At 43.8% G+C, this 25848-nt stretch overlaps 1 protein-coding gene across 1 annotated transcript; it reads left to right on the forward strand.

The window, feature by feature from the left end:
• Positions 1 to 969: 969 nt before the first annotated feature.
• On the forward strand, positions 970 to 24923 carry AIDA (axin interactor, dorsalization associated; the record flags this gene model as incomplete). The annotated part of the gene is made up of 10 exons (XM_079549884.1): positions 970 to 1079; positions 4152 to 4221; positions 10047 to 10100; positions 12021 to 12075; positions 15741 to 15804; positions 16175 to 16281; positions 21351 to 21473; positions 23283 to 23405; positions 23905 to 24022; positions 24827 to 24923. 10 exons carry the CDS (start codon positions 970 to 972, stop codon positions 24921 to 24923), a joined length of 921 nt encoding a protein of 306 aa, XP_079406010.1.
• Between the last annotated feature and the right edge of the window lie 925 nt (positions 24924 to 25848).

Below are 25848 nucleotides of genomic sequence, written 5' to 3' on the forward strand. Positions count from 1 at the left end.
AAAAATATGTGGACGCATGACATTAGAGGATGTGGGTTACAGGTTTTCAGGATGTAACAGGATGAAGCCCTGAGCATCCTGCTCTGACCCCACAGCTGCTGTTGGACTGCAAAGCCCCTTGGAACCTCTCTAGAACCACCCTATGATCCTTTTTGGGGCTGCAAACTCCCTATTCTAATACGCTGTGCAGCTTAGCCAAAACCCAAGAGGCCTGCTGAAAAAGAACATCCTGCCGCGTATCCTAGAGCCCAGGCCTTACGGGGGGACCAGAAAGTTCCTTGTCCGCGACCTCTTTGTGCCTGCCCAGCTGCTTGCTGCTTACCTCGCGGCTCACCCAGCCGTTCCCAGCGCGGGCAGGCCGGGCTCACTGCCCGGCCCCACACGAGATGCGTTCGGTCAGATAATGGAGTGCCCTGGGCACCGCCCCCCGGCAGCACGGCGGCCCGCCGGCAGAGCCCCGCTCATTGTTCACCGCCCCAACGACACCGGAGGCGTAGGGCCGGCCAGGCCGCACGTTCCGACAGCGGGCCCGCGCCGTAAAAGCCCCACCACCGCTTTCGCTAGCGGCTGACGAAGGGAGGGAGACCTGCGGGAAACCCGCTACTCACCCGGGACCCTTCTGCCGGGAGCGGCGGGGCCCAGAGGAGACGAGCGATTCTTGCCCGGGCTACGGCCGGTTCTCGGCGGCGGCGGCGCCCTGCGCGATCACGTGACCGCCGCCATGACACATAGCGAGGCGGAACCAGCTTCGCGCGTAGCGCCTCCGCCTCGGTAGCGATGGCGCGGGCGGGTGCGGCTGGCGCAGCCTCCCTCGCTGGGCGGCGCTGGCGGGAGGCGGCCGCCGCGTTTGGTTGTCGCGGCGGCTGGGCTGGGCCGGGCTGGGCCGGCGGCGGGCGTGGGGCTGGCGGGAGCGGCTGCCCGGCGCGGTGCCCCGGCCCGGGGTGAGCATGGTGCCCTAGTGCTGGGGCTATGTCGGAGGCGGCCCGGAGCCTCCTGCAGCGCTGGGGCGCCAGCTTCAGGAAAGGCACCGACTTCGACTCCTGGGGGCAGCTGGTGGAGGCGATCGACGAGTACCAGATGTGAGTGCGGCCCCGGGGAAGGCGCGGAGGAGCGAGAGGGCGGGCGGCTCCCCGCAGCGCTCCCCTGCCGCCCGGCACGGCCCCGCCGGGCAGTCCGGGGCGGGGCGGGGCGGGTGGCTGTAGGGCCTAGGCCGCAGCCCCCCCGGCCTCGCTGCCGGTGCCGTTATGTAACGCGGGGCCGCCCCGCGAGGCGAGGCGGGACGCGGGACCCCGGCTGAGGGGAGCGGGGGCGGGCAGGACCCGCCCCACCGGACCGAAGCCTCTCAGAGTGCGGGTGATTCAGAGCGCGGGGCAGCGTGGGGACCGTGGGGTCCGACTGGGCGGGTGGGCGCGCGCTGCGGAGTCCGCTGAGTGCCGGCGGGAACCTGAGCGAGCGGCTGGGAGCTGCGAGCTGAGCGCGATCCGTGCGAGCTGAGCGCTCCAGGCTCAGGTTCTCGCGTTGGGCGTCTGGAAGAAGTCCCGAGCGTTCTCCCCCGGTAGAATATCAGCCTAAGGGGCACCGTCCGAGAGGTCTTCTACGGCTGCTCGGGGCTGGCGGTGCGGCTGCCTTGGCTCCCAGCTGAGTGCCGTTCCCGGGTGGGTGCTGCATGGTGAGGTGCTCGTCTCCTCAGCATGGTCCCTTAGCGGGTAGGACGGTGCGCGCACAGTTATCTGCCGCTTGCAGCTCGGGGGAAGCTGTTACTACATGCCTTGGCACGGCAATAGAAAGGCGTTTTAATAAGTGCCCTTACATACACATTCATGAGGAGTGCATTATGACCCTAATGCTGCAACCCCCCTTGGCAGTATTAGGGGTCAGTTTCCTTCAAGGAATTTCCCTCAGAACAGAAAGTCCTCAGGCTTCTCCTTCAGAGCTTGCCTTGCTGAGAAGTAAGTTCACTTAATGATTGCAGCCGGACCAAGGGAAGAGCCGAGGCGTGATTTTCATTCCTTTTCTGTTGTGTCTGATAAGAACTGAGGTGATCTTGGTGCCCGTGCTTTATTCCAACTTTGTAGCAGTATGATATAGTTATAAGAACGCTCTTCTGGGTAGCAGCATTGTGAGCTGCCCTTGGAAGCTTTACCACTGAGCTCCTGAGGAGCAGTCAGCAGATGAACTCTGTGGCCCCAGGAGGAAGAAGAACAAAGATTGACAGGGATTTCCTGGGGAGGAGCAGAACCTTTTCAGTCTGTGCATCCACTTCTTTTCAGTGTAGCAGGTAGACCAACAACAGCTTCAATCCCTAGGATAGAGGCTACAGTTAAGAAGCGCAGGGTGAGATACCAGCCTCTAGCTCTGGAGAAACATCCCAATGTGGCTTCATGCTACTTGCTGCTTTTTTAAATGGGAATTTGATCATGCTGGTGCAGCTGGCTGGATGCTTTTAGCAATTGGCCAGCAATCTGTACAGATCAGTGTAGGAAGAATCATGATAAACTATGTTGAGCTTGCTTACATTGAGAAAGATTTTTCTAGGCTGATTTCAAATCAGGGCTTGAATGGCTCTTGGCACAACTGCTTGCCTCCCTTGTCCAGGGGGCCTAAGTCTGCTCAGGTCTTTGCGTTGCTCCTGGAAGTTTGGTGCCGAGATTGACCCTTGCTCATTCAGGTGCATGCTCGTGTGCGAGCCTCAGCCACCAGCAGTACCTCCCACCACCTGTAGGACTTGGCCTGGTCCAACCTTGCACAAGCATCGGGTGGGACACCAGAGGCACTTATTTGAATTAGAGTGCTTTTTGTTGGTGGTTTTGTATTAGCAATAAATGCAAAGATCATTGTTGCTGATGCTCACAGAGGTGTTATTGCTAAGATGTTGTCTGTTGTGGGTGGTGTATTGCTGCTATGATTACTTGTTTTCTGAAATTGTTTTTTAAATGCCCAAGTGATGTATGTACATAGCTTTCTGTATCACTTGTGCTGTACCACTGAGGAAGGGGTGACCATATGTTCAGGTTCAAGTGCTTGTGCTTTCTGACTTTTCTCTGCCACCATTTTCTTCCATTCCAAGGGAGGATGTTGTAACTAATCTGTGTCATTATCCCATTCTGCTGGTTCTTTGCTGCTTATAGCAGATAGCTACAGTGGCTTCAATCCTTGTGTCTTTTTAATAGCGCTTATTTCAGGAGGAGCAAAGGAACATTTGAGCTCTGCGGTTTATTCCTTTCACAGGCTTTGACTGTGATTGTGTCTGTTTTCACTCCCTCAGAAAAAAGCAGGTTAGTGCCTGTACACCTGTGGCAAGAAGCCGAATTTCTTTAAGAGCACAACATTACAAAGAGATTCCCAGTGGGAGTGTGTTGAGATGTCCACAGTGCTGCTGTTGTCTTAGGTTTTTCCCTCAACCCCTCTCTCCAGTGCCACTAAATGTATGTATATATTCACAGAGAATGGCAACAATTGCAGTTTCCAATTGCACGGTCTGGCTTGTTTAATTTTCTCCTTCCTCCCTAGACGGAAACTGTAACTCTTCCCATAGATTCCCTCTAGCTTCCTTTCACTTTCGTGAGCTGTTCGCTTGCTGTTACTTCCCAAACCCCTTGACACTGGTCTCTGTGGTGGTAATGGGTGGAGCTGAAGCTCTGCGTATGATGCTGACAGGCCCAAATGGGAACTGCTGCACCCTGGGAGGCTCAGCCACAATGTCCCCATCTCCCTCATTGGGAGAGCGTGTGGCCATTGCCCACGCTACCTGCTGCTGCTCTGCCTGCACCCACTCCTCCTGGCAATCAGATTCTCCATGAGAAACATAGCACTTGTATCTCAGTGGGTCCTTTTCACAGGCAGTATGATTTATGATAGTTTAATTTAAAAAAAATGGATGGGGAAAGAAAAAAAGTCAGTGCTCATAGAAGGGGCTGTTGGCTAGAAGGACCTTCATACCTATTTTGACACACTGTAAGTAGTTTTTCCTGCATAATAGTTTGTCTTCTGTTTGTTTTTATTTGGTGTGGCCTACTGTGGCTATCGAAATCTTTGTGAAAAAGAAACTGCTTGGAGCGGTAGCCTGTGGCACGTTTTCTGTAGGTTGTGACAATGATGATGGGCTCTCATGTTGTCCTCTCACTGTACAGTTTTCTCCCCTTCTCCTCTAGATTAGCAAGACATCTTCAAAAAGAAGCACAGTCTCAGCACAACAGCTCAGAATTCACAGAAGATCAAAAGGTAAGCGTTGCTGTTGGTGTAGTCAAGGAACTTGCCTCACAGATGTTGTTTTTGTGTCTGGCAGACCTGAGCTTTATGATACCTGTTTTCCACTCTTAATATGCAATAACAGAAGCAGAGCCCAGTGTGACTGAAACTGCTACTGTCATTAGATGTGACAGATGCTCCGCTGTGTAATGTTGAATGTCTAATGTCTCACATGCTGGTCAGAGTCTCTCATAATCTGGGTGTTGTGTTTTCTTTTTTTCTGGTGACCTTTTGATAACTTGCTTATACAAAATTAACAGGATTTATGTTATGAAGACTGAATACAAAATGTCTTGAGCTGTAGATGTCGAGGGTGTGTGTGGAGGATCTTAGCCTAACGTGTAATGCCTGACTGGGAAGGATCCTAGCTGCATGCTCCTTACTAGTCTCAATGTTATTTATTTATAATCTTTCAAAATATTGAGCTGTCTACTCTTTCCCCCCTTCTCTCAGCTGAAAAGGCTGGTTTTTGTCTGAGTATCACATAGTTGTCGTTCTATGACAGGTTTTAGGAGGAATGTGCTAGTTGAGGTCCAACACACGCAAGTATCTTCAGCAGAATACAAGGAAATCTGGGATATGAGGTCTTGCCAATCTTTAGTACCTTGCATAAAGCTACATTTTCCTAGGAATACTATATTAGAGAAAATATGTATTTCCAGGTTGTAAATCATGAGATCCCTTGTTTGAGCAGCAGCATTGCCTGAGCAGTGACATTTCCTAGCCTAGAATCCCATGTATGCTAAAAGGGTGCTAGAGTAATGGCGTCTGTGTTTGTTAATGTCACTCCTGAAAACAAGCTCTGGCTACAGAAATTGGAGATGAACTTGATCATTTATCACTAGGAAATACACCGCTACGTGCAGTCTGACAGTGGTCTGTAAATGTTTTCTTGACGTATACCATCAAAAAGAGCCAAGAAGTGGCCTTCCCTTTTCTATTGCCCTTCTGTGAAGAAGAGGGTAAGGCTCGTAATAGTCTTAAACTGAGTCAGAATCTTGCAGAAGGGTTGGGGCCACCTTTCCTGAACTGGAAGATCCTCGTGAACATTGGGCAGATGTTTACTCATTCATTGCTTCTGCTCTCTATCCCTTTCTAAAATCTTTGTCCATATTTCTCAGCTATTATCATCTTTACTGCATGTTTCTCCTCTGTGGAGACTTTCGGAAAATATAGTTTGTATGGGAACTGCTGAGCCACAGCCTGAACCTCTGATTGATCACCTGAGGTGAGCCATGAGTCAGCCAGAGGAGCATAGGTGAAGGCAATTCACCTGTGCTGCAGGAAGGGGTGGAGCCAGGCTCCAGCCCTCCTAGACCTATTTAAGAGCTGGCTGCCAGTGGGGAAGGATCTCGTCTGGAGATTGCCTCTGCTGGAGTTTTGTGAGTGAGCCCAGCATAAGGGTAAGCCTTCCATTTATTGTCTTTTGTTATCATAGTCTACTTTGCCTAAACTCTCTTGTTTATTTTGTGATTATAACAGCCTAATATTCTTTGATTATACAGTGGTTGTTTTAGCAAAGAGAAGCTGTTAGTGCCACTTTGGAGGCACCATCTCCTGAGAGCATAAGAACCATAATGACATAGGGTTTTGCTTACGGATGTTTCCTGAGTTTTGGGGAAAGTACTTCTGTCCTGATGGGGGAAGTAAGTGAGGTCAGACATGAGGAAAGGCCTGGGAGGTTCATCAAGTGGTGATAACTGACCTCAGATGCAACTGCATTCATATACTAAGGGAACATCCTCTTAGCCCCATCTCTCACGAATCATGCTAGTCATAGCAAAAAATGATAGTCCTGTCACTTTCTACAGAATTCAGGCTTCGGTGCTGCTAAAATCTTTTAGTCTGACAGCTGCTTACTCCTCTGGTGTTCCCTATTTCTGCAGAAGCTTGGCAATTATAATTCAGTGATCATGACAAATTACTATCATCTCTACTATTGTTCATCAGCATATAGGAATAGAGTTAAGCACACTTCTGGGTTTTCAGTCAATTTAGTTAACTAGGAGTATGTCTTCTCTCTTTCTACCTCTCAAAAATGTCCACAGTTGACCAGCTGGTTTTACTGAAAGAAGTTCCTGTCAAGGCACTGGCCCTGCTCTTTGGTCTCAGGTCTGGAAAGTTACTCATTCCCTAATTTCTTGTCTTTTCTAGTTACTATTTGCTATGTACTATTTGTTTATCTGAATTCATATTTGTTTGCTTCAGTTTACATATCTGATGTCATGGGCCAGGCTGTGCATAGAATTTCACTGTCTGGAGAAGGCAAGCTTGTGAAACTAATGATGATTTCCAGTTGCTCAGTCTGCCCTTGTTCCAGTCTTTCCCTGGATTTCCACCTAGCTGTTTTCTAAAGGACCATAAGTAGTACTGAGAATTACAGTGAGATTGTCACTGTTTTTTACTTGACATACCATGTAGAGTAGATGGATTTCAGCAGTGATTCCTCAGTACCAAGGAAGAACTACTGGAACTCCTGGCTTTGCAACTACAAGGAAGAGACACTGCTAAGTTAAAATTCTTGGCCCTGTCTGTATGTATGAACTTAACATTTTTGGGTTTATTTCATGCATCACAGATACTATTACTGTCCAGACGTGGCCACATCATATAATTGATGGTGTGTCACTTGCTAATATAACTGTGCAATCCTGTAATCTAACAGCACTTCATAGATACTACCAATTTGTTTCACATAGATGTAGTGTGAGCAGTTATCATTTACCTTCTAATAAAGATATACATTTAGGTAAGAACTCAGATATTTCAGTATTCACACATCTTCCTTTTTGCTAGAGATCTGGAGCGTGTTTTGAAGGATTTCATGCATCTTCATTTGATAGGAAAAACCAATCTCCATAATTTGCAGTTCCCTGGGTTTTCTGTCTTCCATCTACTGCTACATGTCATTCTGGAGTTTCAGTACTTAGAAAAGGCTCTGTCTTGTCTTGCAAAACTGATGGTGCTGGAATCCTCATTAACAATTATGAATTTTGTTGCAAACTCAAAAGTTTAAATCTAATTGCTCTGCAGCAGCCTTAAGGAGGCTGTGCAGCAGTTTCGTCACTTAGAAGCTGTGAATGTTGGATATTATCAGCTATTGTCTGGTGGGCTGACCTCACTCTTAACATCTGCTTTCTGCTGTAATCTTTTACCTTCGTTCTCTAAAGTTCTGTCTTCATTTTTGATCAACCGCTGCGTTTTGCTGAGTTGATCCAGTTGGGTTTGGCTGTAACTGTCAGTTTTCCTCCAGCTATGGCTCAGTTCTCTACGCAGTAAATTTGACCTTTAAAGCCCTCTGCTGACCTCAGTTGTTGTTTCTCATGTGCCTTTTTTACTGCAGTTTTGGAAATTTTGCACAGTGCTAACTTGCTGCAGTAAGAGCACTGTTGCACAGTCATAGCATGATTCATTAAACTAGTGGTCTCCTAACAGCCTAGGCTTCTCTTTAAAGCCAAACTCTGCTCTGGCTCTGTATTTATGCAAACATCTTTGACTGCTTTACAGTTAGCACAGTCATTACTCACACAACTGCACTGAAGAAACCTTGACTACGAGATCAACTGACTTTATTCCCTTTCTAATCGCTAGTTTACATAAAACTGAATCTTCAAGACTTTAAACAAGCAAAATTAATAATGACTTCAGTCTTTTTAATGAGATGCAGAATGTTTTCCCTGCTGCAAAAATGAGTCTTTGCATGGGATAGCTGCAGCTGAAAATGATAGCAGTGTTTAGCTGCATTTTTAACTTTTGGGTTGGGTGTGGTCCCTTAAAAAAATAGTTATGAATAATGCCTGCTGGGAGCTTGCCATATTTCAATAGATTCCATATAAAACCTATTCTTTACTATTTTAAGAATCCCAAACTCTCTTCAATTAATCTGTTCCTAGGGGCTTTATTGCCCTTCAGCCCCCAGGTGCCAGAGGGCATGCATTTTATAGCTGTTTGTCCTGTCACGAGATCTCCAATTCAGGCAATGTTAGGAATACAGAGTGAAGTATCTGCAGGATTGGGAACGGTGGTGTTGCTGAGCTTCTCAGTGAGTTAACGTAGGAGACGGGAGATGAGCAGTGTTTCTTGAGACCTGATTTATGGTGTGAGCTTCATGCTCTGTGCACAAGACAGTGAGAAGAGCCACGTGAAAACCCATTTACAAGTTTTGATTCCATAGTGGAGACCTTGAGCTGGCACCCTGCAAACACACTTATAGCTGTTTTTCTGGTGCAGTTGAAGGATGTTTGATCTAATGTGGAACTGGCATGCTCTTTGCTCACAGATTTCCTTTCCTTGGGGAATCTGTGCATTCCTCTCTTTTATCCTTTATTTCACACCTTTCTCTTCTTTGAGATTCTGCCCATGCAAACATATCTTTCCAGATGTTCTCTTATAAAAAGGAATTCCATATGTTACGCAGCAGCTGTAGTGTGTTCTTTCCCCGGGGAGCAGAATCTGCTTCAGTAGCACTACCTGATCTCCTCCCACCCAGTCTGACTGTATGTTGATCTGTAGAACCTGAATGTGGGACTGAATGTGTTAAAATTAACCCGGGATTGCATGTGTTCCTTTGCAATTCAGAAATGTCTCTCCCCAGTCTATGCTGGAGAAGCAGCTGTGAATCTCTGTTAAGTAACATAATTTAATAATATAGAAGTTTGTTGATTGAACCAAGACTGTGACACGGACCTTCATGGAAATGATGATATTTTAATTCTGCCATGTTGCGTGCAAATGTACTGTTGAGTTTGGGAATTATAATACAGGGCAGCAAGGCACTGCTGCGTGTGCTGTATGTCCAAGAGAGCTGAGAACTGAGCAGATAAAATTTGAGTTTTTCTGCACTGAAACATTTTGGTTAATTAACCAACATGTGATGGTCAAAAACAATAAGAATAAACCACACAGATACATCCACTTGACATCCTACACAATTCTGAATCCCTCTTGATGTTTTTCAGCTGGTTGTAATAGAAACAGCTGTAACTGCTTCCCCAGCTTCTTAATTTGGGAGGTATAAAAGCTTTAGTAGCGCTATCCTAAAAAGTTCTGCTGTTAGCGGTGGGCTGTTTTGAAGCCCTTCCCTTCTATGTTTTAAAATCAGAATGGCAGATTACTTAGCAGTTTTGCTTGGGGATATTTTAGGCATCTGGCAGGTGTGAATCAAATAAAATCTGTTTCACACTTCTCTCAGACTTTAAATGCGTTAGCAAGTTGCAGAGGTTGTAATAAAAAAAATAGAAATGTAATCCACCTTTCTACCTCATCTCCCTTCAAAACCCTCAGAAGAGGATGGACCACAGTTTTTCTGTGCTGATGTTCTACGCATTGATGTCTGAGGAGGGCTGACTTGGTCTGTTGAGACTGTAAGCTAAAGCAACTGTAAGCATGACTCCTTAAAGGGGCAAATTGCAGCAAACTGCTCGTTCTCAGAAGGTACAAACGTTGGTTTGTTTGGATTTCTTTTTTTTTTTTTTTTTGCTTTCTCCTATCACTTCAGAATAGTTGAGTTTATAAACAGTTTATGATGTGGTAGGCATTATGACAGTTTCTGCTAAGTGAATGACCCCCATCTGTGCTGATGAGCTGTGGAAGAAAAGCTAAATGGCAGATGTTTCATTTTCATCTATTACACTTTGAGAAAATCTTGCTTGTGTATTGAAGAGCTTTTGATGCTGGATGATCTGATACTGAGGAATAGATCTGAAGTCTTTGTAACTATTATTCACATGTTTTTAATATAAATAAGAACATGGATTGATGCAGTTTCAATACTTACTTATTTACGCTTTTATTTTCAGAAAACCATAGCTAAAATTGCAACATGCTTGGAACTGAGAAGTGCAGCTTTACAGGTACAGTTCTCTTTCTCGTGTGATTTCATACTTGGTGGTAGGCAACCCTGATGCTGTCTTCAGACAAAGCCAAAACTTCTGGAAGCAGAATAAGCAGCTCCTTGAATGCTTGGACTTTCCAGGTTGTCAATGTGATGCCCCAGGCAGCTCCCTAAGAGCTTACATGAGTATGTATACGTTGCTTGTATGTGAATGAATTATGATTTTTACTGGAATTTGACTTCAGGTTTTGTATCTCTGGTTTCTCGCCTCACTTGCAACCCGCAGAGCTTGTCTGCCTAACCTGTGCATGAGAGTAAAGGGACCCTTAGAGTCACCCTTGCACTAAGCTGCCCACTTCATAGATCATAATGGAGTGCAAGGAGGACACTTGAGTAAAAAGAGTGCAGGTAGAGAGGGAGGAAGTGGTAAGTTGGGTAATTTGAGTTATTTGATTAACTCTTTCCCAATCGAGAGTGGTGACAGGGAATTTTTGCATCAAGTTACTAATAACAGCACTTCTGAATGCTTCATGATGGTGTAAATAGTGCAACAGTGCCATTGTGCTGCCTTCAGCTCTCTGAGAGCTTTCAATTTTCAATTGAAAATTCAGTCATTGTGGCATTCTGGAGCTGAGAATAAGAGTGAGGTTTGAGCAGGTTTGAGTCTAGATGCTAGGCAGCAGTCAGAATTATTTGATTAGCTCTCCTGTCTTTCTGTTTTGATCCTACCTGGGCTGTTTGAACAGCATTGCATTTGTTATGAGTCACAGTGATTTTTGTGATAAGGGCAGGTTTGTTCCTTTGTAGGATGGTTTCATAGGTCACATCACTTTCCAGAACAGAAGATACAGAAATGTGATAGGCTGCTGAACTGAAGGGAGGATGTCTTGCAAGAATAGTCTTCCGTGCTGTTGGTTCTTCAGCAGTAATTCCAGAATTTCAGAACTCAGTGAGAGGGTACTACAACTTCTCACCTACACACAGAGAGTGTTTCACATGTGCGGTTTTGTCATGATTTCTTAGCAGAGAATAGAGCAGTTAATGAGTATAGTCATCACCTCCAGACCGTGTGGTTATAGCAGCTTTACTGTCCTGCGGTCTTCTCAGGTCCCTACTGACGCTTGAGCAAGAAAACCAAGACAGTAATTAGGCCTTAAGGAAATGTTGAAATGATGGGTAATCTTAGCAGATACCATGAGTGCAGTGGCACAGTAGTTAAGACCTGATCCTCTACCTAAAAGGGGATATCCAATATCAATCCCCTTACTTGCACTTTTCTTACACTAACTCTGCCACTTATCTCAGAAGTCGCTGGTTCAGCTTGCCAAACTGTGAACTAACTCAGAATAAAGAATAAAAAAGCTCTCTGAGTTAGTAAGTCAGGAGGCTTAGTGAGAGAAGCAGATGTGCTACAGGCTAGATGAGGAAGCTGTATCATCAGAGTTGGAGAAGGAGATGAGAATCCCTGTGGCGATTAGGTCAGCTGAGTTGTTTAGTCAAGCTCATTCTGTAATTTCTGCCAGTGTTATAATGCTCCAAGTATGTCTTGAGCTGTGTGGGCTCCTTTGGGAGCATCGCTTTGTAGTTTTAGAGGTGATCTTGCTTCAGTATGACTTGGCTGGGGGAGAATTGAAACAAGTCTCTCTGTCCTGATGTGCCTGTTTGTGATGGGAATGAAAGCTCAATGAGCTACTTGAAATGTCTTTATCTTATGGTGGGTACATTTTCTGTCAGTAAATGATAACAGGCATACTTTCTGCCTCATCTATGAACCTCGCCTCCCGTCAAGGAGATTTGTGGAGTTTCTTGTTTGTTTTAAGACATAGCTTTGAAGTAGCAGTGTGCTTGAACAAAGGGAACAGCTTGCATGCTTACTTTGAAATGTATTAGCTTTAAGGGGGAAGATGCATCCAAGATTAATTCTTTCTTTATTTCCTAGTCCACTCAATCACAGGATGAATTTAAGCTTGAGGATCTGAAGAAGTTGGAACCAAGTAAGTAATATCTTTGTATTTTATGTGACATCCATAATTGCAGTGAAGAATATAACAGCAACACGAATACTTACTGATCACAGTGTGGTTTGACAGTACTATTAACTACTAGATCTTCCAAATATCTGTTACCACGTAGACAAAAGTTGATATGTACTGAGGAATGTAATGTGGGTAATTTCAAAGTGTACTGTGGGAATACAAGAAAAGCTGTTCCAAGCAGCAGCTGTGGAGCAGGATAAGCATGAGAGCCAAGGACACCTCTAGAAGGAGAAAGAACATCTCACAGCTCTGATGGGATAAGCGCCTGCATGAATGGTTGAAGAGTGTTTTGTAGAATGCTCTGTTGACATGTAAAGGTGGATGGGAAAGCTAGAAAAAGAAAGCTTGTGAAAATATGTAAGTGATGTGAGAACTTGTAATAAATGATTTGGATCATTCACATCTGAGTCCGTGCATCAGACTGCAGTGTAGTAGCCCTATAACATTTCAGATGATGCATTAAGCTTTTTATTCTCAAGTAATGCTTTGGATACTGCTGACTTTGCACAGAATAGTGACTTAAGCTATCAGCAGTGCAGTATATATTCAGCTGGAAAATTTACCTGCACATAACTTATTTGAACACAATTCCAATGCTTCCTGCCTGTAGTATTGAATGTGTTTTTCTTCTGAAAATGTTTAACTTGTGCTGATGGTAACCAATCACTTGCCACTTAGCCACAGTGATGTTGTGAGGCTGACAAAGTTACGAGTAGAAGTGAAGGATGTGAGTCAGTTTTTGAATGGTTCTGTGTGCTGTTGTTTTTTCCCAGCTGATCCTGGGTCAGTTTTTGATAGGTCTATCCAGAAAAAAAAACCCTCTGTTTTTCATGTAGGAATTACCTGCTTATCTGCTGCATATTCCTTTTGGTTACACTGGCTGACTTATTCTCAAAGCATCTTTCTGATCAGAGCTTCCATATCTAAGCAATATCATCATCAGTGCCAACATTTCTGCTACTCTTAGGGAACAGGAGGTGTGGAAGATCTGTTTTCATGATGGGGGAGGGGGGAAGGGTTTATTTTGCTCTTTTCATGCATGTATCATTTAGGGAGATATTGGGGATAACTGATGGGCAGGCAGTGTTACCACTTTATGAGTAGTTGAATTTCTCTGCATTATGGCTCTCTAAGTAACTAGCACAGCATCCTACAGAAAAGGTTGTGGGGAAGCAGGATGTGGAACTGGGGTTCCTAATGTCAGTACCAAAATAGAGTGTCCACGTGCTTTTAATGGAGTTGCATTACAAGACTGCTAGGTCCGTGAAGTCCATACACTCAAGAAAGGCTTTAACTCTGTGTTAAAACTATTAAGTCTGTCTTGCTCTGGGTGCTGCATGTGTGGCCTCTGCATCCTCTGGCTTGGATTTATTTCATACAAATACTCCTGCTGTCTATTTACAAAGTATATAAAGTGCTGTGGTAGTTTAGTGATTGCAGACCTTAGGCTCCATTAGGTAACGACCAGAGAGGAGCTGTGTTTTAATTGATCACTCTGTTCTACAAATCAAAGGAAGTGAACACTGAAGGTTCCTTTTAGATGCCTGCTTTTCTGAAAAGCCCAAATTTCAATTGCACTGTTGTTGCTTATTTTGCCCTTCCTCTGAGAATTGATTTCTAGCTGTCAAAACACTGTTCAGCAGCATGAAGCCCATTCAACCCACACTTCATACAAATTACTGTATTGAAGCTGAGGGGTGAGTGTGTGACCATCAGTCTTCAAAGACACTGAGTTATTTTCCTTGGAGGAGAATGAGTGCTTCTGCAGCAAAAATTGAACATTGATGTTCTCGATGTTGCTGCCTGATTCAGATTGTTCTGGTCTCTTTCTATCTGAATTGTGTCTTTGTTGTGGTTTTTGAGTGTATCTTGAATAGGGTAAATATTAATCAGGCCAACACTGGCAATTTCATAAAATACACAATGATGTGGTATAATTTGTCTGTTGTCAATTTTCTCTTATTTCCCACCAGGAAAGGCTAAAAAAAAAAAAAATGGACAGGCGATGCAAATAAGCATTTCCTTTGTTAGGCCAAGTGATGCTAGGGTGAAATGAAAATAACTGTTAAGAAAATTTAACAGCTATTTAATTCTTTTTGCACCTGAAGCTGTGGAAACGGATGGGAAATTTTGAATGTTGTTGTAAATAACCAGAGCCCTAAGATTCAGGCTTTTTTTTTTTTTCCCGTGCTGTCAATTTCCCACTCCTTTTACTTGTTATGCTTGCATTTCACACTGAGGAACTTGACTGGTTTTGTTTGTTTATAGGATTTGTCACTGAATCTCTTGTGCTGGGATAATGCTGCAGGAGGGTCCGTACATGCAGATGGTGGTTTTGAGTCTATGCTGTGTGAAATCATTGCTCACTGAAATGTGGAAATACTTTCCCTGTGAGAGTTTATACCGGTGTTATAATGCATTGTAGAAGTGGGTGGGCTGTGTGCGTGTGCTGGCATTTGTGCATAGATGAGATGAAGTGGATCAGGAAATGTTCTAGCTGAAAACCAGTGAGTTTTGGTGGGTGGGTTTGGTGACCTCCTGAGGTGTGAGAGTTACCTGATGGAGTGGGGTCAATCAATCTGATATTATAACTGTGAAGTTATTTACTGTTGGTGATTAGACAGAATTGAACGCATTTTAAAAGCTTGGTTTAAAAACTGCTCTGCTGCGGAAGATTTTGGGTGATATTTCTAGAAACAGTTCTGATCTCAGCATTCTGCGTTTCATTTTTGTTGCTAACGCTGCCAGGAATAAACTGTCATAAGCAGGGCTGATACCAACCTGTACGTGTGGAGATGCAGCTGATGTGGCAGAAATGTGTATCCTTAACTCTGCATTCAGGCTGTGTCCAGGTTTCAGATGCTGTAAAGCTGTTCACCTCTTTCTCACAGTGCTGGTATCACTGTAGTACTTCATGCCCTCTAGTGATAACTGAGATTATTTGCAAGAAGGCTTTTTTTTAGGGGATCTTCATTCACATGGAGGAGAAACCAATATTACTGGGAAGAGGGAGGAATCTCATGCATACCAAACTTTGGAAGAAGGGAGGAGAACAACTGCAGTTTTTTTTGCTTCTGTTTAACGTGCACATGATCAGTATGAGATTCTGCTTCATTGAGGTTTTTCTGTTAGGGGCAGTTTTGCTTTCTATGATGCATCTCTCCGAGGGTAAGAGGATTCTATTCCTCAACCTCAGCTGTGCTGGAAGGCTGCCCAGTCTGGGTTCTTCATTCCCCACCTCTGAAAGCTTTCTTCTCTTTTTAGGTCTTTTAGCCATCATGAAATGCTTGTTTATATGTTTCTGGAAATATCTACCCTTAGTAGTTAAGGTACCATTACCCCGGGGGCCTGTCACTATTCCTTATGATGCTTTTAATTGTTGCTGTGTTTATCACCTCCACCTATATAAATATGTGGTGATGAAGTTCTGCAGTCACAGTTTGAGATCTGAAAGTTGCAGTGATATGCCTTTCATCATGTTTATGCCTTTATTCATGTTTAAGGTATGAGTGTGGCAGGTTTTTTTCCTTATTATTTTTTTCCACTATAATCACTATAAAACATGTTAGATGCTTCATTACAGGTATAGATTCTTACTGTTATTTTTTTTTCCTTCTCTATAGTCTTAAAGAATATCCTCACTTACAATAAGGAGTTCCCCTTTGATGTTCAACCTGTCCCACTCAGGTAAGAAGAGAACTGCATCACTGTATGGTGTGCATCTGAGACATGAGACTTTCTTAGAACTGCCCACTTGCTGCCTTGCATTGGGTAAGCAGGTGAGAAAAAGTTTTGAGATCTAGCTTTCCAGTTACCACTAAAATTAAAGTACAATGTTGGTAAAATCAGTAGTTGGTAGATCCTACATCTCTGTAGATCTCCTGGTTTTTGAGTCTGCTATATGTAATAGGAGGCTTTCTACAGTAGTAGCTGATCAGAAAAGTGAAATGGCATTGAAAAATGTTGCTCCTGCTTTTATACTCAGATGCTGCTGTGCGAGTTGAAAATCAGAGGATGAATGATCTTTGGTCACAGTCATCTTTTTTTGTACTTACAGGAAGATATTAGCACCAGGAGAAGAGGAGCACTTGGAGTTTGAGGAGGATGATGAAGAAGGAGGAGCTGGAGCAGGGTCTCCAGACTCTTTTCCTGCTAGAGTTCCAGGTAGGAATACCACCCTTCCATCACCTGTGTGTAAATTCTGTCTCAGAGAAGCCCTTTTCTCCATCTTGATTTTAAAAGTTTGGATGAAGAGCAGCAAGCTGTATTGGAAACTCTAGTGTTGTACTGGAAAACCATGAGGGTGTTCAGTGGACGTTTTTCTCAGCAAACTGTATCCTGTTGCAAAACAGTTGTACCCATAATCTGCAAGATGGTGCTGTCTACCTCAGTTAATTTGTTCTTTCTTCAAACTCAATATTGTTATTCCATGTGTTTTCTTAATGATATTACGTGAAGCATTCTGAACACGTTCAGATGTAACCTGCGGCAGTGTTTGCTCCTTCAAGGAGTATCACATCTTGCTAGAGATGTGAGAAGCTATTGCTGGTTAGTCCTCCATTGTATTATCTAGTAAGACAATAGTTTGAACTAAAGCCAAGCTCAAGGAGAAGAGGGGTAGCTTTGGCTGGAATGGATATACCTGCAGATTCTAGAGGTGTTCCTCCAACCTCAATTTTTGGGAGGTTAGCAATAAAGGAATAAAATGTTCCAACAGAGGGCTTTGAGGTTTTTTTTTTTTCTTTCCTTCTTGATGTAGTTTCTTTGAAGAAGAAACAAGTTTCTAGTTTCGGAGCAGACTGGAAAACTTCCTATTTCAAGAAGGTGATAACAAATAGGGAAACTAGAACTGGAATTATGTCTGAAAGACCTGAGTAATTTCAATATTTTGGCAACAGTAATTGTACAAGTAATAATTAGCTGCTGTTGAGAAAGAAAATGTGTTTCTGTCTGGGTTTGAGACTGTGTGCTACTGGATGCAGTCCCTGCTACTTGTGTTGGTGTAGATATGCACAGCCTATAGCTATTTATGCTAGGCACACAAAGAGGCTGTAATATATGGGGATATTGTATTGCTGACTTACTGCTATCTTGATCTTTGCTATCCACTAGGATAAATCTGTTTATTAAGGTACATTCTATCTGTTCTAAGTACAACATCTATCAGAAGATTCATTTAAGCTTCCTCTGGGTATGTGTGTATGGTGCACATCAATCTCAAATTTCTTTTGGATTGTGTAAGTCTACTCGGTTCTAGATTTTTCTGAGTGTTCTTTGTCATCTCTGTGTAACTAGATAAATGTCAAGTTTAAGGAAGAGGGATACTTCTGGGTTTATTTTGTTTATACCTTTCAGCACACTGTTTATTCAAGGTTTAAGCTGGGGAAAGAAGTGAGAGACACTTGGAGTGAGTAACTCTTGGTGTGCTAGCAAACCAATGAGGCCATAACTGTTATTGTAGTTCTCTGTGCAAGCCGTTGGAGCTGTCTGCTGACGGTGGACAGAGAGACTGTTCAAGTACTTAAGAAAGAATCTAAGCTGAGGGTAAGAAGGTTGTGTTTACAGCTAGATTATTCTCTAAGAATAATTCAGAAAGAAGAGAGCTGTAGGGTCTATGCTTTCTTACAGAATTACTTCTTTGTAAAATGGTGCTTTTAGAGAAGTTGCTCACGCCGCCTCCTCTTATTTACATTTTCTACTGTCATCTACTTCATGGTCTATCTGACTTTCTGGAAACTTCTGCATGAAGTTAAACCTATGTTGATCTGAACCCCTAAGATGGTTCAGTATGATTGGAACACAGATCTTGTTTTCCCGTTGAATTTGTGTGGTGTTTCTTACCTTTGGGTGTGAATTGGTAGCTCTCTCTGTGGGCAGAGAGGCTTAAGCAAATGCAGTTATAGCAGCCTTTTGAGGTGAGCTTCTTCAGTGTACTTTCCATGTTGAATTAAGAGTACGTCGTGCCCATTTCTGGGCTTCTCAGTTCAAGAAAGACGGGACTTCTAGAGAGAGTCCGGCAGAGAACCACAAACTTGATGAGGGCCTGGAGCATCTCCTGAATGAGGAAAGGCTGAGAGACCTGGGGCTGTTCAGCCTGGAGGAGAAGAGACTGAGTGGGCATTGTAGAAAAGCTACTAAATATCTAATGGGTGGGAGTCAAATGGATAGAGCCAGGCTCTGTTTGGTGCTGGTGCCCAGTGACAGATCAAGGGGCAATGGGCATAAACTGGAACACAAGAAGTTCCATACAAACACGACAAAAAACTTCTCTAGTTTGAGAGTGACAGAGCCCTGGAACAGGCTTCTCAGAGGGGCTGTCTCCTCCAAAGAGGAGGAGACCTGCCATAAGGAACCTGCTTTAGCTGCAGGGTAGGACCAGATGATCTCCAAGGTCCCTTCCAACCACTACGATTCTTTGATTCTGTGACTGTGTTGCACTCTGCTTCAGTATGCCTTTAATCCATCATGCATGATTGTATTGTCTAACTGTCTTGTCTTCTACATGCATGGCTTCATCGTTATCACATTGCACCATTCATCTAACCCAGGAGTCAATGAAGGTATGATAACATTTTAGTACATACTGTTATTTCTCTGATCATGGTCCTGTAACTGTGATGTTTGTCATTCGGCTCTTAATTTCAAAGCTCAAAGTACAATCTGAAGGGTAAAGATCACATTACTAGGTGTCAGTGTGTTAATCTTCATTTCCCTTCAGGGTCAGAAAAAGAGAAAGTCCTATTCGGTGTGGCATATAGCTCTCTAGAAGTCTTAATGTGCTGCTAAAGATATGCTGACTTGCAGTGTAGCCATACGTAGGAGTAGCTAGGTTTTTCTTTTGTGGAATGCACATTTGAAGGGGAAATCTTGCATTAACAGTATATACGTAGTTACAATTCTGGGCTGTGTGAAGATGATCTGACCAGTGACTTGCAGCCACTTAACTGCAGAGGTTTCCTATCTGCCTTTCTCCTGGTTATACTGCCTTTACTAGACTGCTGTGCTGGCAGTAGATCCTTCTGTGACCTGTTTCTATTGTGAACCCCACAGAAGACCTGTTGTCTTTTCTCTGAATTGGGAACTGGGGCTGGAGAGACTGGACACCCCTGTCCTGGTGTCAGTGAGCCTTCAGGTTGCTTCACTTCTATATATCTGACACGTAGCTGTGGGAGAACACTAAGAACGCATTTGTGGGTGCTCTCCTTCAGTTCTGAGAATGACTCCTTTTGGTTGTGTTGGAAGCAGTTGATATTTTCACATGAAAAGCCATGAAAAGTATGAGGCTGAGAAAGGATCATGGGCCCAAACTGTTGCACTGCAATGGCCAGCCCTAGTAATGTTATCCCTTAAGCTACTGTCAGGTAATGGCCCCGATGTGAAGTGACTGCAGTAAAAGAGCTGCCTGGATGATTGTGGCTTGTATGGGACAGGATGGCCAGCTGCTTTAGCCAATGCCTGGTGTGACTAGTCCTTCAGCTGAGGCAGTAGTGAGACCCTGCTCCATAGGGACCATCTGTCTACTATCTTATAATATCTATACCCACTGGAAGTGAGCCCAACTTTCCTGTTTGTTGTAACTCCATGACTTTGTACATTCTGGAAAGCATTTTTCAAGAGCAGAAAAGCATTGCTAAAGCCAGAATGTTTATACTAAGAACTGGAGTCTGATAGATCTCATAGGTGATTTTTGTGTGTTGGTTATACTGTCATTTAGAGAGGGATGGGGAAAACCAAGCTACAGTTGTTCTTAGCTCTTGGCAAGGCATACTGCTTTTTAGGAGGCAACTGAAAGATGGCAGAACAGAGTTTTGTGTCCAAGAGAGGAAAGGTTTTGATCTACATTCCTCTAGATTGAAATAAAAAGTGGTTTCAAACATCTCTCCAGGAGGTAGCAGCAAGATGAACTAGAGTGTGTGTGCTTCTTGATGGATGCTCTCTAATAAATTAAACATTCTTCATGTTACGATCAGAAGCCCATCCCTTTACTTCAGAAGTGTGAGTTGGATACTGCCACGATCCCTTGTCAAGTGTACTGTATGTCTGGGACGTGGCTCTGCCAAGACAGGAAGGTACAGATGTGCTGTCACAGAGATGTGAATTCAGGCCTTGCTGTTCCTTGCCTTGAAAGAAGGACTGGGTGTGGGAATGCCTGTGAAATCTTGCTGTAGCTCTGCAGCAGAACACACTGCCCCTCTTTTAAAGCTGGTCCCTCCAATATAACAACAACGCCTCGGTTTTCCAACTCTTCAAGTGGATCAAAGGAAAAAAGGGATGAAGGAAAACCCAGCTGGAACTTGCCAAAGGAAATTATTACTTTATTTAGATCTCAAGCCTTGGAATAACATTTCTTTTTAATTAGAAAACCAGAACTTTAATTTAAACTTGCTCATGACTCTAAGCATTTTCTGTCTTCGTGCTTATTCATCTAATACTAGAGACAGACTTGAAGCCTGTCAATTCTCTTTAAAATCAGCATGAAGAAACCTACCCTGTTATTGGTTATGGAATCTCACAGATGCTACCAAGTTTGGACAGTTTGGGTTTCCTGTCAGATGTGTTGCCTTCCTTCACTCTACAGGGATTTACCTACATTGTGGCCACACAGTGTGTACAAGAGTTACCGGATTCTGAACTTTCTTGATGCAGTGCTAGGAACTCCTTCTTTAATGCTTTGATATATAGGTACGGACCCATAGAACTCAGAAAGTTAAGAATCTCTCTTCTGGTTCCCTTGCATCCAGCGGGATTTGCAACAATGCCATTTTCTTCCTTGTTTTCCCAGCTTAAGTGTTCAGCATGAAGCCAAGTCATGTTCAGTGGGGTGGGTGCTCCTGATTAAGTGTCTGAACTTCCTGCAGCTGCAGATTGAATCCAGCTTCCCAAATTTAATCCTTAAAAACTATATAAATGGAATTCCATGCATGAGTTACTCTGCATGAGAGCAAGAAAGAATGCTTTAAACAAAGCTCTTCTCTGTTCTTAGGACATCCGTGTTTTTTTTACGAATTCATTTGACTTGAAGCAACCCTGGATCTCTTGGTGTGGACTTAGAAATCTGTCAAATTATGCGTGGCTGTGGGCGCATTCCTGTAGTGCTGTGTGCGGTTGGGTTAAGATCTGTGGGTTTGGAGCTCCCATTGGAGAGCATTCTCTTCCATGAGAGGTGGTGGGATGCGCGTGGCCTCTGTTATAAGGTGACTCAAAGGGTTAACAGTGTGCTTTACTCTTTTCAGGTACTTTATTACCCAGATTGCCATCTGAACCCGGGATGACGTTACTCACCATCAACATAGAGAAAATTGGTCTGAAAGATGCTGGGCAGTGCATTGATCCTTACATCACAGTCAGTGTAAAGGGTAATGATTTCTGTTCCTGGCTCCTTGTTTCCAGTTTGGAGGAAGTGTGCATTTCCTGAAAGCAGTGTGGATTTTTATTTTTATTTTCTGTCTGCAGGGAGCAGCGTTTGTTCTTACGTGTATTTGTTGTGGTGTTAAGGCTGATTCAAGGGTGGGGAAAATCTGTATGTAGGAGATAGCGGGAGGCAAATCGCTGCGCTGAGGGGCACTGCCCTGAGAAACAGCGACTTGGCAGGCTGCTCTTATCTGTTTCAGCTTTTGTGGCTGACTTTTAAGTGCAAGTGCTTGGACTCCTTGTATTCCCCAACACTTACTGGTCTCTGGGCTTCCTGGAAACAGCAAACCACAGTTCAATGGCTGTCTTGCCCTGTCATTAAACCAGTTGTTTCTGTAAAATCTTCTTACCAAGGTTTGAGATTTTAGACGAATGGATACGAAGTTGGGAAGGAGTGGTTGAAAGTGAAACAAAATATAAAATACATTTTAGCCTTGGCACTAAAATATTTCAGCTGGTCTGGTGGGCTAACTGCCACTTCTTGGAGAGTTTTTGTGAATCTGAAGGAATCAATGCCTCTGTCAGCTGCAGATAAGCAGTTTCAGATGACAACATGGTTGATGGCTTATGCTTGAGAGGGAGATTTTTGGTATTCAGAGTCTCATGATGCTCACTGTGGGAGCATCTGCCCCTTCCCCATCTGTTGGCAGGAATCCACTATAGTCAGAATTGCTTACCTTTAACTCACCCTGTTTGACTTCTGCTTGTCTTTACAATCACTGGAAGCAAATTATTTCCCTTTATCAGACAAAAGCCTCTGCTCAGCTGTGGTGGTGACTTTGTGCTTGTCCTTTAGATGTGCTATTAGATTCCAAAGGCAGAGCTGAAGTACTTATTAGGTGTATGATCAGGCTGCTTCATCTCCTGGCTGAGTTCTTTGGCAGGCACAAGGGGCACAGTACTGAACGTCAGTCAAGTCCCAGGGTGTTCTCAAATGTTACTTATCAGAACATACAGGCAGAAAGCTTCATCTGACCCTGCTTCGTCTGATGATTTTTCAGTGGTGAAGTTAAAACATGACCGACAAGGAAGGCAAGTCTTAAAAACATGCAGTACTTGTGTTTACAGCATTGCAGCATTATTTTTAGCTTATGTAACTATTCCTCAAACATGCATTTCTCTAGTCATTTTGGATCTTTCTTTGCCTCCAGAATGCCAGAAAGCGGAGGGACGGGCACCTTCAATGGTGGGGCTAGTGGATGGATGTGGTTTAATCAAACTTCATTCTTTCCTGCTGAGTTTCTGCTGGCCAACAGGAAAACACCAGCACTAACAGGGTTCTCACATCAAATCCTGGAAAAGAATTTGTAAAGCAAAGATTTGTTGTTCCTTTCCCTCGGTATTTGTCTTTCTTAAATTATTGCATATTGTTAAAACCTGCTTGCCTTCAGAGCTAGCTTTCACTTCCTTTCTGGAACTGAGAAAGACTGCATATTTCTAGGCTCACATTTCCACCAAGGCCTTGTGTTAACATGGTGCTCTGCTTGCAAGCTGAGAGGTTGTGATGTAGAACAAAGTCAGAAAGTGTGTGTGGGAGGAGCCCATCACCTGCTCTACTGATTGCAGATTCATTCTTTGTTTCTCAAGATGTTTTGGGAGCAGAAGCTTTGTGAGAAATGTTGTCTGTGGTGGCTGGTGCTGGCAGCTGGAGTCTGTCTGAAGATCCAGCAGACATGATGCATGCTGCATCTGGGCAGCAAAGCAGGGACTGCAGGCAGTGCCTCTCCCATTCTCATTCTGTTTCTTTCTCACAGATTTGAATGGAATAGACCTGACTCCTGTACAAGATACTCCTGTGGCTTTGAGGAAAGAGGACACGTATGTCCATTTTAACGTGGACATCGAGATTCAGAAACATGTTGAAAAGCTAACAAAAGGTATGTAGTAGCAGAAAGCAGAAGTGGGGTTGGGGAGCTTGGAAAACATAGACGCTGAGTTGCTCCTGATCTAATAAACAGGCTGAGCCCGAGCTGCGGCAGGGCTGAAGTTCCAGATGAAGATTTAAAAAAAAAAAAAAAAAAAAAAAAAAAAAGCAAACAACACCTTTGCATTGTGCTGTTTTCAAATGGGTCATTGTGATGATTTGAAGGCAGGGGAGGAATGAAGGAAACCAAATAAAATGCAGCAGCCTGCTCTGCTACGAGGGGTATTGTGTTTCTTTGTAACCTTCCCAGTGGTTGGACAGTTCCCTGGGTATGAATTATGGAGCGAAGAATACAAACTCCTGTGAGTGTGATGAGCACTGTAAGAACACGGTGTCTCTTTAAAATGTTGGAGATGACTCCATCCAATGTGCACAGAGCATCTTAATGGCAGATAACTTTTCTGATAAGTATTGGCCATAATTGCTAACGTTTCTACCATTTTCCACTCTAGGTGCAGCTATTTTCTTTGAATTCAAACACTACAAGCCTAAGAAAAGGTTTACTAGCACCAAGTGCTTTGCTTTCATGGAGATGGATGAAATTAAACCTGGGGCAATTGTTATAGAACTGTAAGTTATTGATGGTTACAGTGGAAATGAGCTATCCTTCAGTTCCAATGTGTAGATTGTTGTATCATGGAAGGTTTCATTAACTCATTGCACTGAGTTACATAAGGAATATTCTAATTTTAATAAAGAAGAGAAGATAACAGCCTTTAGACAAATAAAATGCCTAGAGACCTTTCTCAAAAACGAGACTATTTCCAGTGGAAATGCTGGTGTTTGTAACTGAATTTTATGTGAAGTTAGCAAGATCTACAGGGAAGGCTTTTGTTTTGCTATCAGCTTGAATGTCAGATCAGCTGTATTTAAAAAATGAGTGTGAACTCCCATGATCTCTTGGTACAGGACTTCTGTAAAAAAAAAAAAATATATATATATATTAATAATAATCTGAGACTGATTTGAAATATTTTTATGAGCATTTCAAAGCTTTGTTAGGTGATTAGTAGTGCTTCTTGTTTGTTTGTCTACTTTGGATAGATCAGGCTGTTACTCTGCGGTGCTTATGGTGTGAGTTTTAATGCTGTTGTGTAGGTGAAGGTCCACTGAGCGAGGGATTTCAAGGTTTTCTTTCAGGAAGAAAGTGAGTCTCTGCTCTTCTGTAGGAAGAGTGCTGAAATGAATCTGTGCTAGCTGGGGTACTTTCTTGAGTTTCTTCCTGTAAATCCATTTGTTTTTGTTCCAGTCAATCTTATCTGTTGTATTTAAAAGATTATGGTAATAGGTCTGGACAGGACAAGCTTTCTGGCATGCTTTCATCTTCCTCATAGCCATTAGCACTTGCATTAACTCACTTTCTTGTGGTTACAGGTACAAAAAGCCCACTGACTTTAAAAGGAAGAAATTGCAACTGTTGACCAAGAAACCACTTTACCTTCACCTCCATCAAACATTGCACAAGGAATGACCCTATTTGTGAGACTTCTGTGAACTGAACCACAAGTCATGGTAGCTGTGTGTAGTAGCCTTAGGCTTCGAAGGGCAGGAAAATGACTGTACTCATGCCAGTAGGTCAAACGGGACCATCACATACTGCACAGCACTACTTCAGGGTCAGAGGCAAACCTACCACCCAAGTGCAAAGTTTTCCAGTACCTTCCAGATGCAGGTTTTTCTGAGAGCCCTGAAATATTTTGACTGCTTTTCCCAATTTTGCTGTTCGTCACCTTTATCTTAACCATTATTATCCTTTTGCCTCAAACTCCACCATAGGTCAGAGACTGCCCTTTTGCCAGACCTGTAGCAATAAAGATGTGGCAGGCCTACTAACCTGTTTACACTTGCTGTGCTATTGTAGTTCCTCTCATCTGCATTTCAGAGTCCTGGGTAGCAGGCTGGGTGGCAGAAGAGCAGGAGAAAGAGAAGGTGGGGTGGGAAGAGCATGAGCTGCTGGAAGTGATGGTGAAGTGAGTGGGAGGAGGATGGGTCAAGTGAGGTGGCTGCAGAAGAGCTCCTCAGCCAGCTGGTGTGCTTTGCTTGGGCCAGGAAGAGGACGACTGCAGATGAGAAAACTGAACTATGATTTGAACAGCTGAATCCTAGTTCTTAGCCTTGCCTGATCCACTCTTCCCAAGTTTTGGACGCAGTACGTATCGCAGTTATTCCCTAGAGCCGATTTTTCTGTATCTTGTCACAGAATGATTTGTGAAGATGGGTGGGGGAAGGAGAAAGGCTTTCTTCGAGGCTTCATCCTCACAGCAGTGGGTATTTCTCCGTTCCAGAGGTAGCAGGATGGGCCCCTCAGTGTTCAACAGTCAATTTTCCAGAGCTTTTGTTGAAGTAGATCTGGCTAGCGGGTTGGAACCCCACTCCCCCCTTTTTACAAGAAACTG

The sequence above is a fragment of the Tetrao urogallus genome (genome assembly GCF_951394365.1).
Source record: "Tetrao urogallus genome assembly, chromosome: 2".
In the NCBI taxonomy this organism is placed as follows: domain Eukaryota; kingdom Metazoa; phylum Chordata; class Aves; order Galliformes; family Phasianidae; genus Tetrao; species Tetrao urogallus.